The sequence below is a fragment of the Mytilus californianus genome, unplaced genomic scaffold, assembly GCF_021869535.1.
Source record: "Mytilus californianus isolate M0D057914Y unplaced genomic scaffold, xbMytCali1.0.p SCAF_7, whole genome shotgun sequence".
In the NCBI taxonomy this organism is placed as follows: domain Eukaryota; kingdom Metazoa; phylum Mollusca; class Bivalvia; order Mytilida; family Mytilidae; genus Mytilus; species Mytilus californianus.
Window position 1 is genome coordinate 9,512,462 of NW_026262723.1, and position 20,547 is coordinate 9,533,008.

Consider the following 20,547-nt stretch of genomic DNA (forward strand, 5'->3'; position numbering starts at 1 on the left):
TTATTACCGGGTTTGTACTAACATGAGCAACACGACGGATGCCACATGTTGAACAGGATCTGTTACCCTTCCGGAGCACCTGAGATCACCCCAGTTTTTGGTGGGGTTCGTGTTGCTCAGTCTTCAGTTTTCTATGTTTTATGTACTATTGTTTGTCTGTTGGTCTTTTTCTTTTTTAGCCATGGCGTTGGCAGTTTATTTTTCGACTTATGAGTTTGAATGTCCCTTTGGTATCTTTCGCCTCTCTTTTATAGGAGTAATTGTCCTTTAGTGACGATTTTTTTGCTCTGTTTTGTTTCTGGCCAAAAAGAAAAGAAGATAGAAAGAAAGTGTAATTAGAAAATAAATATCAGCAATACAAGATAAAAAAAGATTTTTGTCATGAATTTTATTCTAGTCTACGATGTTCGAAAGTGTCCATTGTTGAAGATGCACACAGACTTTTTTCAGTTTAAATTACAATATTCAAATCTACTTTATTTCCACCACTATTTTCCCAAGACTCTTCCCTGTGTATAAATACTGAAATTAAAAAAAAAATAATGAGTTAGATTACAGTATAAGCAAATACAGACCTGCATATACGCAAGTTGTTTAATTCTACTTCTGTTTTCTATCATTTTGTGCAAGCTCTATCTTTGATCTGGAATCACAGACAAACTTTTAGAAATATGTTATAATGAACCATTCATAAACAGAAATTCCCTTTCTTAATACAACTTACCGAATGCATATTATATTCATTCATTCATGCATTCATTCGTTTACTTTACTGATCACATCTTACAAAGTCTATCCGAATCATCTGCAAAGAATTTCGCTCAAACCGGTGCTAGGGGGGCGTCTTAAACTTGCAGTGAGGTGAGAGGTTTTTTTTTGCTCCGTGTTGAAAGCCTCGCTGTGACTTTAAGAAGAATAACAACAATAAATAAAAGCGCTGTTCCTTTGCTTTTTGTCTATGTTTTTTTTTCTGTACATGCACTGGTATTTTTGTTTCATGAATGGATATATCATTGGGCATATCTTTTGTTTTTCTATTATAACCTGTCGACGCAGCCTGACTCAGTCTTTTATGGATTTCATACGATTCCCTCATTTTTTGCTTATAGCCTTGATTTGTATCGATAAAAGAAGAAAAATGCCGATCTCAAAGGTAAATTCAAAAAGGTGGAGATTTATAAAACCTGACAAAATCAAAAGTAAGACTTTCTCAACCAACAAAACGAATGGAAATTAACTGTCATATTTTTGACTTGATACGGTCATTTTTCAAAGAAAATGGTGGGTTTAACCTGGTTTTGTAGCTAGCTAAACCTCCCACTCGTATGACAGTTGCCTATAGTTCCGTTATATTGACAAAATTGGGTGAGCAACCCAAAAACAAATAATTGTAAACTACTGTTTCCTCTAATAAAACAACTGATTTACCTCAACAGCGTCGGCTACTTTATCAATACCCACAAAGGGTCCATTAGGTAAGTTTTTACCGGTGTCCACCAAACTTTTTATTTGACCATTGTTGTACATCTCAGCAATCTTTCCAGGAAATGTGAACATTTCAACAGGATAATGAGGAAGGAAAAATCCCCGAACACTTAAAGACTTTGTCAGCACCTTCAAATTGGATATTCAAAATATATGATCAAATCGACAACACAGAGTCAAAACTATTTAATCATGTTAATATTAGTGTATGCCTGAAATCTACTGAAACCAATTTTCTTCTCGAAACTAGTGTGTCTACTTTCATATTTTTTACAATCATGAAAAATTGTACTTTAAATATATTCATTTATATAATTCTAATTTAATGATAGTCCAATTTTGTTTCAACTTCTTGAATATAAAAAAGAGATGCTGTTTGATTGCCAAAGAGACAACAACACCATTCCAAAGTCCAATGACTTAGATGCACGCAACTATACGCCTTCTCCAATGACCAAATCCCATACCGTATAGTAAGTTATAAAAGCATGTATTTGGTGATACTTACCTTTTGAGGTAATGATTCAAAGAAAGGCATCACTTGTGACGAGGTATCTGTTACGTACTTGCTTATGAAACCAATAATCACCAACCGACCTCTCACTTTCAAACTTTAAAAAAAATATATATATTTTAAGTATATCTACTGTATGTGTATTCCGCATGTTAACTCTCATTGTATCATGCCTAAAATATATTAAGAAGACAAACGTGTCCGTTTCCATTTGGTATGAAACAAACCAAAAAATTCACCGATTGTTGAATTCAGATCCATATATTTATACTTCAAACTCGGGTATTTAAAACCGGCTCAAGATGCTTGATTTCTTGATTGACAACATATTTGTTAAGTTTAGATGACGTGTTTTTCAACAAATAATCGGCATTCTCATGGGCACCAACTGTGCTAATCCTCTTGCCGACTTGTTCTTTTATTCATATACGGCTGACTTCATATAGGGCATTCTTAGAAAAAATGGAAAGAAACTAGCATTCTCCTTTAACTTCACGCTCCGCTATATAGATGATGTCCTCTCACTAAATAATTTAAATTTTGATGACTATGTTGAACGTATCTATCCCATCGAACTTGAACTAAAGGATACAATAGATAAGTTTAAGTCTGTCTGACATCTAGAAATTGACAATGAGGCTAAGTTTAGAACAAAACTTTACGACGAAATATATGATTTCATCTTCCCAATTGTTAACATGCCATTTCTATGTAGCAACATTCAAACAGCGCCTGCATATGACGTAGATATCTCCCAGTTGATATGATATTCCAGAGCTTGCATTTCCTATCACGATTTCCTTGATAAAGTGTTGCTGCTTACAAGAAAGCTATTGAACCAAGAGTTCCAAGTGGGGAAGTTGAAAACATTCCTTGGATATTTTTAAGGACGCCATCACGAGCTGGTTGAACGATATAAAATATCTGCTTCACAGATTACGACGGATATGCTCCAATTGCCGTAACCATATCCCTTTCTTCTTTTCTTCGAATGTGCTATACCGAAGTAGACTTATCACTGGGTTTGTACTTACATGAGCAACACGACGGGTGCCAACTATGGAACAGGGTCTGCTTACCACCGGTTTTTTTTGTTAGGGTTCATAATTGTTACTCTTTAATTTTCTGTGTAGTCTTTTGTATAATTTTATTTGTCTTTTCTATAGTTTTCAGTTGGCAATGATGCTGTTGTTTTTCTTAATTCATGGTTTTTGATTACCGCGGGTTATCTTGTCCCCCTTTTTTGAATCTCATGTCTCGTGTTGGGGGAATACCGTTTTATCTGAACGTTTAAGAACTCTTTATGCGACCTTTTAAGGACTATTAAGATGATCTGTTGCAAGTCTAAATGTTTTGCTTTTCTCAAAGTATGTTTTCCCATTGCAATTGAAATTTTCTACAAATCTTACAGGTCCACCATATTTGCAGAACCTATTTATTTGATGTCTTGTTTTAATTCTCAGTCTCATAGTGAATATCTATGTAATAGTTGCCATTGGAGTTGGGCAAACAACAAAAGATTAACAAATATACTTGTTTAAACATTTTTGTATTATCAATTTTCAACTGAATAATGTTTTATTCATAGTGGATATTTCCCAAAGTTATTATGTTTTTCTCGTTAACAGTCTAGGTTTTTTATTTAATCCTTTTATGTTATAAATTATTTTCCACTTATCTTGTCTCCTTATAAAACTATTTATTTGTTACAAGATTTCATGTAAGCGTAAAAATATTTTAAAATAATTATTACTTATTAAAACAGGTTTCAAACATTTCACCGCCAACTGATTCGTACACAACGTCCAAACCATTCTACAAGATCATGAAAAAAACTAAAATTAAATTATGTTTTCTAAAGAGACCAGCATTCGCATGTATAGTTCACCTCCATGAAGTTCCAAAAACAATTTATGCGCAAGGCTTCATTGTTCTAATATGCTAGTTTGTGTGGTATATCATGTAGTCCTAATGCTGGTTTACCTACAAACATACCTAAAACTTATTCTTTTGTGCCTTTTAACATTTTTCAACATTTGATTTTTAATATATGAGTGGTTATTAATATATGCAAACCCGGAAAGGAAAACTATTCTCTTCCTTGATTTAGCTTGAACTTGATATAAAGTGTATGAATGAGGTACGGCCAATTTTTTTCTGTATCTGTATCCCTCACATACACGGTCAAAATCTGAAAGTTTTTAAATCCTACTAGTATTCGAAAATAAAATAATCTATATAATATTCTAACTCAGATTATCTCAAATTTATATATTTCAATCAAATAAAAATGTTTTTCAGTCCTACAAATTGCTGTTAAAGACAACATTTTGGCATCGAAGTAAGTCCCTAATCAAAATAGATATCAAAATAAATAAATGTGTATCCGAATGACAGTATATAGTTCTAATCCCAAATCAATTTTGGTTTTGGATAAATGTTAAACAGTTGTAAAAATCTGTCAAAATTGCAGTCGAACCATCTTTAGGCATCTTTAATTCGATCACATACACAAAATACACCTTGATGTTGCTATAACTCTAAAGTACACATTTGAATCTACTATACCGTGAATTCTAGAAAAAAATGGAGAACTTTTCAAAATGGTATTGGTGTGAAATCAATTGAGGGAAAATTGGCCTAACCTCTTTTCTTGTCGATGAGTCTTGCGATCATTTAATGAGGTTTCCATCAACGTTTGCTGCTCTTATTTTATTTTCATTATTATTACTTTGATATTGAGCTCCAAATCATAGTTTTCTTTTCTTATTGATAAAAAGCATTATAATACATTCATACCGGATACTCAGCTTTCAGGACTTCATTTATATTTTCTGTTTTGTAGTTAATTGTTCTATCACAACCAAGGGTCTAAAAGAGGAGAGAAACGAGTTTATACCTTACAATAGTATTACGAAAATTGTGTTTGTTGTAAAAATCACATCGAATATAAAAAAAAAAAAAACGCGCATAACTTGAAATACGAATAATATCCCTGTTTGAAAGAAAGAAAAACTAGATATAACATCCACCTTAATATCTAATACTTTATTAAAAAAAAAAGAAAAAAGTGTCTTTCAAATTTGCGTTTCCGTTTAGATTTTTTGGATTTACATAGGCCCTGTTTAGTTAAAAGCACTCTTAAATGAACTTGTTATCCATGTCAAATCGTTTAATAAGAATCAGATTCGCTCAAGTGAGAATGTATTTTTGTCCAGCATATAAGGTTTGTGGTCTGTATAAATTTGTTTCCAGAAATGAATGAAGCTTATCAATCAAAATACCCTATAGTGGTCACTTTCTGTTTCGATCTATTTGTTATTTTTGTTTTTGTTTTGATTTTGGTACTGCAATTGTATAGATATAAGAAGATGTGGTATGAGTGCCAATGAGACAACTCTCCACCCAAGTCACAATTTGTAAAAGTAAACCATTATAGGTCAAAGTACGGCCTTCAACACGGAGCCTTAGCTCACACCGAACAGCAAGTTATGAAAGGGCACCAAAAATGACTAGTGTAAAACCACTCAAACGAGAAAACCAACGGTCTAATCTATATAAAAAACGAGAAACGAGAAACACTTATGAACCACATCAACAAACGACAACTACTGAACATCAGATTCCTGACTTAGGACAGGTGCAAACAATTGCAGCGGGTTTAAAAGTTTTAATGGTACCAAACCTTCACACTTATCTGAAACAAAAGTGTAACATCACAACATAGAAAGACACACTATAAAATATCAATTGCAATGACTTTACTCAATCAAAAGACATATTAACAAAAACAAGTGAACATACACTGAACGAATAAATTTGATCTATGACACAATGTAAATACAAAATTAATAAAACAAGGGGTTAGATGTAAAATAATATCAGAAAGACAACCATAACCTGGGACAAAATGCCGCCAAATAAAATAACGTACACAGGTAAATAAAAATAATTTTGTTGTAAGGTATTCATGGAGTACGGAAATAATTTTTACAAAATAAATAATTTTGTTGTTCCTAGTACGAGAACAAAAGTAAAAATTTATCGTTATATTAAACACTTATCAGGGGTGGTATATATTAAAACTAGTGAGACTAGATACAACACTGAATAAGTAAACATAAGATAACAAAAATGCATTACAAATTGTATCAACAGGTCAAATTAACAAGAAAGTACGATTTGAGAGTACTCGCAGTTACTGAAAGCTAGTTAAAAGCCAAAAACAATTAGTAAAAAAAAAAATATCATGCATTAGAGACTAAAATCAACTAAAACACATCCCAGGGAATTAGTGTTTTAACGTCATGAACAGTCAAAGAAGACATGACTTGTACAATGCCAAAATAAAAGTATCGACAGGCAATAAGATAGTTAGGAGTTAACCTGTTAATAAATATGTATAATGTAATATATAAATAAAGTATAATCTCTATATAGAAAATGAACGTGGATGTGTATTTATACATCCCAAAAAAACGTTTGAAAAGAATACAAATTTAGTTATGTTTTAATTTCGATTGACAAAATCGATATTTGTGCCAATGTAAACTATATTCAAAGATATAAATACAACATTTGTAAGATAACCTTTACTAATAAGTTTGTTTAAATTTAAGGTTCGATAAGTTTACATGGATCACATAGTGATTTCCGCGCTTTTAGTACAATATTACCGTAAAATGTAGGATGTGAAATACCGTTTTTAATAAGTTTTCTACAGGTACAGCCAAATTTACTAATCAAAGCTTTGAATCTATGAAAGAATCCCTACTATAGACGCCCAGAGATGTATAGAGAAGTAACTAACTTTTAAAAAATTAGCCTTTTCCTGTGAGGAACAAGTACCTATTACGTGACAACCGGCTTTTTTGGCCCACTGCACCTACAAATAAAACGAAATTATTTTACTTTACAAATAAATACAAGTGTTCTAGTTAAACATAACAATATGCTTTCGTAGAAGCGTAAAATGCTTTTCAGACTGACACAATTTAGGGAAAAGGGTCTGCTATACTCCAACAAATGCACATTATACAAGTTGTATGTTCTTATAGGTCACTTAGTATCCAAACACTATAGACTTTGATGTACAAATAATCAGTGAGTAAATCTGTATATAACGGCGCCTGATCAGAATTTACAAAATGAAGATTCAAAAGAAATTATAATTAAATTAAATTAAAAAATATATTCCCGGTTAACGAATGTCGATGTTAAATTGAAATTAGAAGTCACAGTAACTCGAATGAATTTCTCAACAATAAACGTTTGCAAGCATAATTCCAAAACTGTACAGATTAACAATAAATTAGTTTGTTACAAGTGCTATTTTATTACTTTTTGAAAATACAGCCTTCTGTAAGCCAGTGTCATAATTTTCTAAGCAAAAGTTCTTTAATGAAAGCAATGCGTGTAGGTCTATTTGTTTAAAAGCAATATGAAAAGCAGATATAGCATACATGTTCAATAAAACTTACTTCATTCACAGATTTAACATTATTGTGCTGATATTTAGAGTGATTATGAATATAATATGTGTTTTCAGCCGTGTATCACCTTCACTGGTGATCCAATGAATGGATCTGTCGTAGAGTTGTCACTTGTTTAGACGTACTTATATATATATATATATATAAATATAATACAAGCCCAAACGAAAAAGTATAAATAAGTCTAAATTAAAAACAACGTTCAAACCTATGATTGCGTTGGATAAAAACCGCAATTTTTATACGTGTGCATGCAAAACAAATTTCTTGGTATATATATATATATTTATATATAAATAAGTCTAAATTTAAAACAACTTTCAAACCTATGATTGAGTTGGATAAAAACCGCAATTTTTATACGTGTGCATGCATAACAAATATATATATATACAAGTCTAAATTGAAAACAACGTTCAAACCTATGATTGCGTTGGATAAAAACCGTAATTTTTATACGTGTGCATGCAAAACAAATTTCTTGGTAGTGGGGTCTAAATACAGCACAAACAACATTTTCCAAAAGACCAAAAAGGTGAAAAAGTATATTTTTTAACAAAACTCATTTGACTAACAGGTCGAACAACGGATGTTCTTCAACCCTGCTGACTGCCATATATACAGATATATACAACTCGTCTAAACATTAGCCCAACAATGTTAGATCTGTAAATTTGCTTTCGCAAATTTTTTGTTCTTCCCTCGCCGGGATTCGAACTCATGCTACTGAGATATCGTGACACCAAATCGCCTGCACTGTATCCGAAGCGCTAGACCACACGACCATATATATATATAAACAATTGAATTAAATATTAAAGCAAATGTGAACAATACAGACATAAAGTATTTAATTACACCCTAACCAGAAGGAGTGACCCTCACATTTATAATTTGTTGTAAATCTACATAGTTTTTCAAGAACAATAAAGTTACTCGACTGAGCTCATTAATTGTTGAAATTAATATATATTTGGACAAAAAGTACAATAGTGTCGTAACAACCTATTTCTGTCTTGATTTAGAGCATTACATGACTATCATAATGATATTCTTCACCGATGTCTCTTGATTCGCAAAGATGGCACAATCTACCATTTTTGGATATGTTGTTCCACCTTCCCGTCACAATAGGTAATTGGTGATTTCCACATGTAAATTTACACAATAAAAATATATTATATATATTGACAATTTGGAAAAATAACTTTCCAATATAATGTCAGATTATAAACTCATCAGTTATATTAATATTGTATTTATTTGAAAGAAAGTTACCACAAGGTACCGTCCAGCAGTAAACCCTTGCTAAAGAGTGACGTCTATTTTGTTGTGGTGTATGCATAAATACACTGCCACTTTCTGTCAGAATGAGGATGTTGAATTTGATTCCTCTTCAAGGGAGAGTGCCATTTTCTATACACTATAATCCTTGCATCAACTCTTTGAAGGGTCCGTTAGTGGCCTCTTTGCATGGCTAAATGACTGCCCATATCGAAAATACTTATCCTAATTTTACAGTGGCTGTCTAAATTTCCCACGCTTCATAACCAACTTTACAGAAACTACCTTAATATTCTCACTCAACTTATCACAATTTTATATATTTCAATCAATATTTTGGCATCGAAAGACGTCCTTAGCTACCTTATTTTGTACTCGTCCTGCATATGTATGAAATATTTTCCACTGGATAAAAAGCAAAACAATCAATTATTTACTTAACGAAAGTATTTGGATGAATACCATATAAATTACGTCTATAATCAATAATTCGTTTATTCTTTTTCTCTTTTTAAAAATATTCATCATTGAAATTCAAAATCATTTTTTATAATAACATTTTTTTCAAAAGAAATGTATAATGCATTAAAACTTTGGAAAAATAAAAATAGGTCCGTGTGCTAGTTTAGTGTGGCATTAAAATTTTGGCGGGGAAATTGTCTCAAGAATTACCTTCATAAACAATGAAAAAAAGTTCTGTTCAGCTGTTTAAAAATCATATTGAAAATTAACAATAAAAAAAAGAAGATGTGGTTTGATTGCCAATGAGACAACTCTTCACAAGAGACCAAATGACACAGAAATTAACAACTATGGGTCACTGTACGGCCTTCAACAATGAGCAAAGCCCATACCGCATAGTCAGTTATAAAAGGTCCCGAAATGACAAATGTAAAACAATTCAAACGAGAAAATTTCAAATATTTTTCAATTATATTTGATTCAAATATAAGTTTAAAAAAATCATAAGAAATTAAAATTTTGGGTTTGAGGGTTCCGGGTGAAAGTAAATACAGAAACGTAAAGTGTAGATCTTATTTTATAGGCGTCAACACTGAGGTTGTAAGTTCAAACCTCGCTCGTGTTGCAATTGAATCTATCTTAATTGTAAAGGATTTCTGTCGGGTGTCGATGGTTTTCTCCAAGTACACCAATAAAAACTGCACGCCATGATATAGCTAAGTGTGTCAGTGGCGTAGCTTGCTCTCTGTTATTACCGAGGCAGGGGTCTGTGGAGCGCAGCCCCACAGAAGCTATAGAGGTTTTGCAATTCTGATGATTGATTGATTGATTTTTGGTTGCTTAACGTCCAGTGTTTGCAATTTTGAAGAATCTAGTAAAATGATGATGGTTGTTTAAATCTATTTCATTATAATAATGTCAATACATTGTATGCCTTACACTAAGTTATACTACACATTTATTAGTTGATAACTGGTACATGCGTCGTTTTCAATGTTCAGATGAGTACATAAATGTTCACAAAACATTTATCCCTTTTTCACATCGAATCCTTTCAGTGAACTTCCAAGATTTTAAATTCATTGCGAATAAAAGATGGATATGAGGTATACGTTAATGACACAGCACGCCAACAATACAACAAAATTAAAAGTCATGTAGAGGTCGACATACGGTCTCAAACAATATATATATGTCCTTACAATATGTCAAGCTCCGAAGTTACTTTTTTTCTGTTCTCTTTGTTCCTGAAAGCCAATTTAAATACCTAATCTGCCGATATTTTTTCATGTCACCGTACACTCCTATATTGGTGGCTGTACCTCACTGTGACATTAGCTTTAACGTTATACGAGAAGGGAGACAAGACTTTATTCGATGGCCAAAAGACTCCTGAACAGAATTTTGAATGCACAAACATGAACGAAACGATAAAGGTTTAGTTTGTGATGATCATTTATTCGTTTATTCGTGGGCCACGAATCTAGGAAATAATCATATGCTACACGTAAAGTGCACCACGGCACTTTTATTGGTTGTGTTTCGCCCTGATATTTCTTGGAAGGTCTTCAAATTCTTACATTGCATGTTTTGAAATTTTTCCCATGGTGAAAATGACAACCGGCGAAGAACTAACGGAAATATTTACGCTATTCTGAAGTCTGCAGAATAAATGAAAACAGTATTTGGTTGAAAATTTTAATATATAAACTGACATCTGTATGAACAAACAGACATATACCATACATATATGTCTCTGAAATTAATGACTCCTTTAAATATTCAAAATTTCCTGCTAGTGAAAAACTATAAATTTAAAATAGCGAGAATAAAACATACACATTATTTTCTGTGCATGTTGAATGATGTATATTTTATCTTATTGGTATCAAAGTCAATGAAACTCTGAGTAATTGAAGTACTACACGTAGGGGGAAATGTCAACACACAACGATGTTTCAATTTTAGACGTTACCGGTTATATGTATGAGATTTTGAATAGGGGTCTTCAAATATTTATTTTTAATTCTTTTCGACCATAGTTTCCTTTGTTTTGTATTACACCCATTTAAATATATCTATTCCTTTTACGTTTAAATTAGTTTCAGAGCATTTTTCTGTTTTCTGTAAACCGCACCCAGACCCTCATGTACAAGAAATTATTCTCACACAAAAATAATAATTTAGCTGACTGGTCAAGATATTCGCTGGATCATCATCTATTTTACTGATTTTGCTTGGGGTAGGATTAAAAAATCTGTTCGCTTCAATTTTATCCATTTCTTTGACTCCGACATATTTCTATTACTAAAAACTACCGCAAGAGGGATTTCCAATTTGGGAAGGGAAATATTCCATAAGTCTTGAATTCGCAAAGGGTATGAATTAATAACAGCAATATGACGATGCTAGTCGGTATGTTAGTGTTAAGTAGCGAGTCTGCTGTATATGGGGGAAATTGTATTAAAGGTTTAATAAAAAAGATTTTTTTTTGTACCGAGGCCACTTACCGATGCAGCTGCCTCGGTTGCTTCTACGTAAGCTACGCCAGGGTTAATTACCAATAATCAGTCAATCATGTTATAGGGGTTCCCAGGCATCAATTGTGTAATGCATATAGCCTTCTAAAAATCCAGAAAGTGTACAAAATATTTAGGCAGAGTTGAAAACGTGAGAAGCAATTATCCTAACATGCAGGAAAAGTACAGAAAAGAGTCACACAAGGAAAGAAATAGTAGCATATATATTTTAATATAATACATACAGCAAATTGTCCTGTACCACCCGCCGCAGCTGTAAGTCGGTGTAAAAGTATGATTAAAATTCATCAACTTCATATACATTAGAGGATTTCAAAACATTTATAATTTTCTTCCTGTTCGTTTTACTTTAAAATGATGTCACAAGAAGATTGTTAAGAAAACAGCGCACTGTAAAACGTATTCACAACTTTTCTAATCTCGTGGCGATTTCGATCTTGGCGTATATATATAGTATAAGCACAAGTCTATTGGTGTAGAGCAGATGTTGAACTCTTCATATTTATGTGTGCTTGCGTTTTTGAGTTGCTGTCTGACGTATTACCTATATAACTTTTTTTCATTTATTACAAATATTTAAAAGACTGTTATAAAAGTTAAGAGATGAAATTTTAACAATGGAAATCAAAGGCAGAAATAGATAAAAAATCTGTTTTATTTATGTGCTATATGTTCTGGTTATGTGCCATGTGTTCATTGTATGTGTTATGCGTTCTATTTATGTGCTATATGTTCTATCTGTGTGCTATATGTTCTATCTGTGTGCTATATGTTCTATTTATGTGCTATATGTTCTATCTGTGTGCTATATGTTCTATCTGTGTGCTATATGTTCTATCTGTGTGCTATATGTTCTATTTATGTGCTATATGTTCTATCTGTGTTCTATATGTTCTATTATGTGTCCTTTGTATCTATACATGAGACAACCGTGTCTAAGAAATTTAATCACATTAGTTATAGATATTAACAAATTAACCTTACTTTATTTTCGATTTCCAACATTTCACAGCTGTCGAAAGTGACACTGGCATTCTGAGCGTATATTTACAATATACAGTTGAAATTAAACAAAAAAAATGGAGCTCTTTATTAGAGAAGGTAAAAAAGGCCAAGTTTCTATGGGCTTTAAAAGATTAATATAGGTTCATAATTTAGGATTTTATGCATCTATGTTTTTACTTGAGTTATAGCATGGAGCTTCGAGATGTTTTTTTAACTTTTAATTTAGAGACACATTTTCACTTAACAGTCAATTGTAGTAGGTGTAATTACATGTGGATCTTTTTTGTACACATCCTGTAAATTCAGAAATTATTGCGATGTTTTTATTAATGCGAATAATGCGACTAGGTGAGTATCGCAATAACAAGAACTCGCATTTGATAACTGAAACATAGATCTGTATGTAGAGTTTTCTTGTCCATTTTTTGAAAAAAATCGCAATAATAAATGAACGCAATAATTTCTGAATTTACAGTACGCATAAATTCCGCTGATAAAAAAATGGGCAATAATTTCATCGAAAAGTGAAAGTCGTGTACACCTTTTTATGTTCAGGCGTGTTTGATTTGACTATTTCAAAATCGTATAAAGCAAAATAATTTGACACGTCATCTCGCTTCAGATTCTATTATTTCTATATATTTAGGCTACAGATTGATATAACATTATAAACTCACAGTAATAGGGTCAAGGGAAATACCTTTCTAATGAGTCATAACAACAGAGTTGGTGTGCTTGAATACATTATTTTACTGAAAACACTGGGCGACAGACTTTACAAGTGGATCTTAAAAATGCATAACTTCCAAAGTTATCTAGGGTAATTCGTGTTCAACCTCTGAAAATTTTAGTCTGCTCTTCCACGACACATTTAATGAGATTTTTTTTTTGTTTAGGAACTTTTGAAAATTCCCCCCTCACAACCGATCAGGCAGTAGTTTCAAGTTGATTAAAGGCGATAAAGTATATTAAACGATGCTTAATAGCTACATGTAGTAGATACATTTGTCTTTTAATATACAACTCGCATATAAGGATCGTAATGATGCTATGTGGATAAATGTATCCGTTTTCAAGAGCTAAATGGACAGCGCGTCATCCCTGCAATCGCTTCCATTTTTGCGATTGAAAAAACTTGATGGCGTAATGGGGAGATAATTTTGACAAAGCAAAATCCGAATTATTTATGCACATTCATAATTTTCCTAAGCTAAAGTTAAAGCTCTCCAATTCTGAGTTTATAAATTTCATAATTTCATAAGCTTTAGTTAAAGCTCTGCAACTCTCATTTTACCGTAACCATTATTTTATTTGGTCCATTGATTTATGAAATACCAAAGATAGTATGTGTTTGGTCTTCAATTAACAGATGCACTGTCCATAATGCATATTTACTCATTAATTGGTTAGTATCAAAATCAGATACTGATGACTCGTTATTTCATTATACACGAGGTCATAGTAATATAGCAATTTCAACGGTTCAAACTGAGTAATGAATCCACACCTAAGAAGATTGATATCACTTAATGTTGACGATGGCTGTTGCAAAATCAAGCCCTACTATTGTAGCAGCTCGCTATTTTTCAGAATGATAATTAATTTAGCCAAAATATGAATAAAGCACGCAGCGTGTATCGTTTTGTTAAATGGTACTGATTTTATATTCCTGATTTAACTTATTCTAATCTATCGATATCTAGAGAAGCTTCTAGAGAAATATACTTACCAGAAACAAATACCGTTTCTCCACTCTTTAAATCGGCAAGCTGTAATATTTTGAAATCTTGATACATTTGTAGGAAGAATGTTTTTTTTTATGTTAAATAATATAATATATTAAACAAACAAGTATTACATGATGTATGCAGCACATTTAAGTAAACTTGTTTGCATATCAGATTTGTGATACATTTTTTGGGTAAAACGAATCCTGTTCATCAAAATTAGGCAAAATTTTACAAACATTGACGGCATTTAGCAAAGATTATCACAGCGTAAGGAAAGCTCAATTTAGGATTTAAAGCAGTATATCAATAACTAATTACTGGCTTAAAACCTTATACTATCGAGCTGGTTCATTTATTATGATATGGAATTGCACTTTATAAATTAAGTATTTTAAATCAATTAGTTGAACTCAGAGTTTCTGTTGTAAATTATGATTGTTTCAGATGTGTTTTGAATAAAAGTTAGTGAATTTAAGACCTTCTAGAAGTATCACAAAAATATGTGTCATGTTTATCGAAAGTACTTTTTTAAATCAACATTCTAAATACGAAGAGAAGGAAATTCAACGTAAGCCAACACTTACTGCTCGTTTGATGGAGCTAGGTACAAGTAATGGAAATTGTTCAGTGGAATACAGCCTATTTATGAAATATAAAAATATAAAGATGTGGTATGATTGCCATTGAGACAACTGACCAACAGAGACCAAATGACGTATAAGACTTGCATGAAAAATTTGCAGTACCGTCTTCAACCATAAGACAACTATCCACCAGAGTTCAAATGACGTGGATGTGATCAATTATAATTAATAAAAGACCTTTAATAATGAAAAACCCATAATGATACGTAAAGTCAGCTATAAAACATGGAAAAATATGAAGCAATTCAAACGAGAAAACTAACGGCCTAATTTAATAACTCAATTTAAGAAAAACAAAAACTGAATAACAGGTTCCTGACTTGGGACAAGTACATAAAGAATGTGACGGGGTAAACATGTTTGTTAGCTCTCAAATCTTCCCTAACCTGGGACAGTAGTGTTACAGCACAACATAAGAACAAATGGTTAAAATCAATTGCAAATGACTTAACTCAATAGATTGGTATGAAACAAATAACATAAAATCAATAGACACTAGGCACCGATCTAAGAGTACTCGCAGTTACTGAAAGCTAGTTCACAGCCAAAAACAACTGATGAATAAATCATGTTTTCTCAGACTAAAGTAACAATCAGTAACACATCCAATGGATTTAGTGTAAAGACGTCAAAAAGAATCTGAGAAACGCATTACCTTGTGTAATACCAAAATATAAATAAACGGTAACGACAGAATGTAGGGTCATGAGTACTCTGAACTGTACATGTATAGAAAAAAAAAGTATTTAAGTAAACCGTATCGACAGGATGTAGATGTCTGTATTGGATCAATGGGATCCATGGTAACCCTTCTTCCTAAAAATCACATTAAATCTTATAGGCACTTATTTCTATAAAAATATACCAGATACCTTGTCATTGTAAACTATTTGGCATTTTTACAAAACAAAAACAAAAAACAAGGGCTTGTACCCTACTGTTAATTACCTCATTTATAATTATTGACTGACCTTATCCAATGAGATGGCAGCCGTTCCTGCACTAACTTGACATGGAATATACTCAGGAGCTATTTTCTTTACTTTTGTTAATCTGTTAATTGGTACTACCTGTAAAAATATAAAACATGTTCTATTGTTTGATAATAAAACAAATCACTATGCATAGTTTGAAAACACGTCAACTAGAAACCCTGAGTTGCATGGATCACATGAACACTTCCAAATATTCTTTCTTTTTAGAATCAGTATTACAGTTTCCGCAATTTATGGCTTCTATATTCCTGATGCAAATACTTTTTATTATCGAAAATGTAAATCTAGAAACAATGTGTTGCATGGACCACGTGAACTATAACAAAAATTCATGTGGAATCCTATTTTCACAAAAAATCTAGATATTACAATACATTTAAGTAAAATGTCTTGCTATTTTATGGTACATCGAGCATCCAAAACTTTTTATTAATGAAAATAGGCTGAAAATATTTGTCATCCACTTAAACCTGAGAAGTAATTGTAAACTTGCTTGTTACAAGAAATCGTGCAATATATATAATCCTTTGTTTATAATCAATGACATTGTTCAAAAAGGAAAGCATGACGATTGTTATCAATTTTGGAGATTGAATACTGCAGAAGATGGGAAAATGTCTCGCATCAAATATAGTTTAACTCGGGAAGTCCGATTTTACAGCTAGATTCGGATAGGAAATTATGATTTTAAATGTTGTTCAATAATCTTGTAGTTATCGCGACCAAACCCAAAACGTTAATCTTTCACCTTTAGCGTGGAATAGCATGGAAAGATAATACCTAAGATTTTAGGCATCAAAATGTTCAACCTCTACTGTACAATACCTTTAATGTGAGAAAATTGATCATTTTGTTTCTTTTGTACTAGACCGACACGCTGAGTTTTTAGTCTTTGGTTTGACTCAGTCGGTTGTCGAACCCACTACCTTCGGTTCAAGGCAAGCATGCTGCTACGATGCGGTTCATTTGTATTAAAATATTACTAATGCATGTATTGTATTTTTCAATATTTGTAACAAATTAATCTTGTGGTTTCCAACGGCACACAATATAAAGGGTGGCAGAAAATTAGTAATCATTGACTAGTAAGATATTGCAATAATTCTGGTCAAATTTCTGACTACATTTTTCTTTGATTCCAATGATGTGCATTAAAGATCAAAGAAACGGAAATTTACATGCTTCGTTTTATATTCATTTTGTCTCAAATAAATTGTAAAACATCAATAAATAGCCCATCATACGCCCTTTTTCGCAATTGATTTTTTTGTACGAAAAAAAAATGTAATATTTAGAAGTTTTTTTTTATCAGAAATCAGTATATTGTCTCTGTAAAAAAAAAAGTGTTATATTTTATATATTTACGCAATATTTCGCTAAACAAATTAGCTTCATCAGGCGCGTGCAGCCATCCAGGTCAAATCGGATGTTGTTAAGAAATTTTTGTAGCTTATCGTACTTGTCCTTAAAATATTTTTTTTGCAGCTTATTGTACATTGTGATTAATATATTCAAAATAAATAACTGTGTTAGTTAAATACTATAAAGTTGAAGATTTATTCCTTTGGTTTTTGATTAAACTGTTTTCCATCCTTCTCATACAGTCCATCAGATTCAAGAGTACGTAGCTGATGCATCTCTCTCTCTCTCTCTCTCTCTCTCTCTCTCTCTCTCTCTCTCTCTCTCTGTGTTGTCTACTTTGGGTGTCCCAATTTTGGTTGATCTCTACTGACTGATTTTAAAAACGCAACACTCATTTTGTTGATTTTTTTTACTAAATCATATTTGATCCTCATACAACTACTATTCATGCTTACCATACTTCTTTCTCCTTAGAAAAAATCAACATCTGACTTACCTGTGGTTATTGGACATACCGGATTATTGAAGTCGCACGAATTTCTTAAAGCGAAATTTGGAACCCGTAAAAGATTTTTTTCAGTTTTTTTTCCTTGTGAAACAGTTCTTTCAATCCTTGGCCACACTTAATCCATCAGTTAAAAAATGATGCATCTCCATATTGCCAAGACTGAGGAATAAAAAACTGAATCAGCCCATAAGAATACTGCAAACAGGAAAACGTGAACGTGCTGCAACCAGACAATTTGACGTCAGAAACTCTTTTACTGTCCTTTCGACAACGATACAGGTAGACGGGATTTGTTGAAGACCATCAATGACCAGATCAACATGTAGTGACAATGCAACGTCAATAGAATTTGATTTGGCAACGTCATTTGCGAGACATGTTTACGGCTGCAACGTCAACTGCTAATCAAATTGCCGAATGCCATTGTGCACATATTCATGCCATAAATGTTTTTCATAACTTGAACTGCCAAGCAATCGACTGCAGAAAAACATTTAAATCCCTAAAGTTTCAACCGCATAATTGCCAAAACCAATTGTAATGGGTGGAACAACGGCAAAATCAGAAAGTCCAAAACAGAACCCAAAACATGCCGAACAGAATTGGTTGACCTTTCTGACAATAATTTTGGCGTTTGTTACATGCAGTCATTGCTTTTGACAGTGACGTGTTCTTTGGTAAGGGGAAAACCAGGGTTTCAGTGTATACCACATGATTTGAACATTGAAAATGACGTAATCAATTCAACTTTCGAACTGCCTTTTTTTTCAAAACAATGAAGTAATGAAAGAAGTTTCTGTTCATAAGTTTGTTAAACAAAAATTGCATATTTGAAAATGGGAATTAAAAAGAATAATCTAGTGATGCGTTTCTAAAGTCGGTCAGTATATTTGAAATGTGATATTTTCAAAAGTATGTCCTGTTCTTAAGAGGTGTCTCGTGATTTGGCAATTTCTTCCTTTGGTATAAAATGACCGGTGATAATTAAGTCTGATGTTGAATTTAGTTTCTGTTTCGCCAACATATTGCAGCTTGCAAGTTCCACAATTAAGAATATAAATACTATTTTCCGTTGGCGAAACAGAAACTAAATTCAATATCAGACTTAATAATCGAAAAGTGAGTCCACATTCACTTATCCAAACATCAGTATAAAGTAAGCAGTAATTTGATCCAAGTATACTAGTACGTGAATGTAAAAAAATATCTTAAATCTGACGGTTAAGGTCTCATATCCATTGAATATATTCAAATAAAAAATAACCTTACTTTTAGCAATTACAACAATTGATTAAGGTTTCAATTAAATCTATCCGAGCATACTCGAGTTAGTGTGCAACATATGTAAAATTGCCTTCTCTCTGGAACGACAAACCAGAAAAATTTAAAAATCAAATTGAGTTTGAAAATTCCTTTAATCAACAACAGCGTAAAGATTTGAGTAAGCCAATCTTAGTATGCTCTAGTAAGAGCGCTATATATGTGTGAAAAATTGCCTTAACTATGACAGTTAAAGTCCCGGTTCGTACCTCGGAAACGGCAAATACAAAAAGTTCAAAAAGGAACTTTGTTTTATCAAAACAAACCACAGTGTAAAGTTTTAAGTAAATTGATCAAAGAAAACTTGAGTTAGTGTGACTGTGTTATATGAAAAATATGTAAAAAGTCTGATAAATAAAGTTGGAGCTACAAACCAAACTATTTTCAAAATAGAAAGTGAGCTTTCTTTCTTGTATACGAATAGTATGTTAAAATTTCATGAGAATTGTTCAAAGCATTTGAGTAATTGTACGAAGTATTATAACATACGGACAGACAGACGGATTGACGGTCCGTCCGGTCGAGGGACTACGATTTACCATGATACGTCCCTTACGGGCGTATAAAAGCCCCCAAAAATGTATTAAGGTTTTAACATGTGTACCTTGTATTCACTGAAAGCTCCATAGCCAATATACATAACTGGTGTGCCAACTGCAATTGATGTGCCCGGTCCAACGGCAATAACTTCTCCAAGACCCTAGTAATAAAGTAAGATGAACTCTATACGATAAATTAAAAAAAGAATATTTCTCAAGGTCAGTATGGAACACATGAAAGGTATTGAAGTGCCTTTATATACAAACAGTATAAAGGCATTACTGAAAGCCCGTCATCTGATAAATATTGCTCGATATCAGAATAAGGAGATGTGGTTTGATTGCCAATGAGACAAACATCCAGCGAAAATCAAATGACAAGGATGTAAACCCTGAATATGATTAATATTGTCCGAAACAATAATATGGAGATGATGCACGATTGCTAATTACACAACTACCCAACTAAGATCAAAGATAACTAAATGATGTACAAAAACTACGAGTATGAAACATAACTGCACAAAACTTTTCTCCGTTAGTTTCTTATGTTCGTGATTGTTTCAAAGAAATTTGTTTGAGTCAAGTGAATCATTATGTTAAATTAAATTCTAATATGACGTGCTTCTTTCGCTTTGTAAACAACAGCGTGATAAAATTCTCGATA

The 20,547-nt window shown here is 32.3% G+C and overlaps 1 protein-coding gene across 2 annotated transcripts in view; it reads right to left on the reverse strand.

Moving 5' to 3' along the window:
• Positions 1–319: 319 nt before the first annotated feature.
• The window catches only part of LOC127709113 (prostaglandin reductase-3-like), a 37,426-nt gene continuing 17,198 nt past the window's right edge, over positions 320–20,547 (reverse strand). For both annotated transcript variants that reach the window (XM_052214463.1, XM_052214465.1), the window contains exons 4-13: positions 19,946–20,041; positions 16,128–16,226; positions 14,512–14,551; positions 12,002–12,030; positions 6,810–6,884; positions 4,799–4,870; positions 3,753–3,814; positions 1,994–2,096; positions 1,429–1,614; positions 320–522 (exon numbers count right to left, since the gene is read on the reverse strand). In XM_052214463.1, the coding sequence (XP_052070423.1) occupies positions 472–522; positions 1,429–1,614; positions 1,994–2,096; positions 3,753–3,814; positions 4,799–4,870; positions 6,810–6,884; positions 12,002–12,030; positions 14,512–14,551; positions 16,128–16,226; positions 19,946–20,041 (813 nt within the window). In that variant the 3' untranslated portion in view covers positions 320–471. The remainder of the gene's footprint in view (positions 523–1,428; positions 1,615–1,993; positions 2,097–3,752; positions 3,815–4,798; positions 4,871–6,809; positions 6,885–12,001; positions 12,031–14,511; positions 14,552–16,127; positions 16,227–19,945; positions 20,042–20,547) is intronic.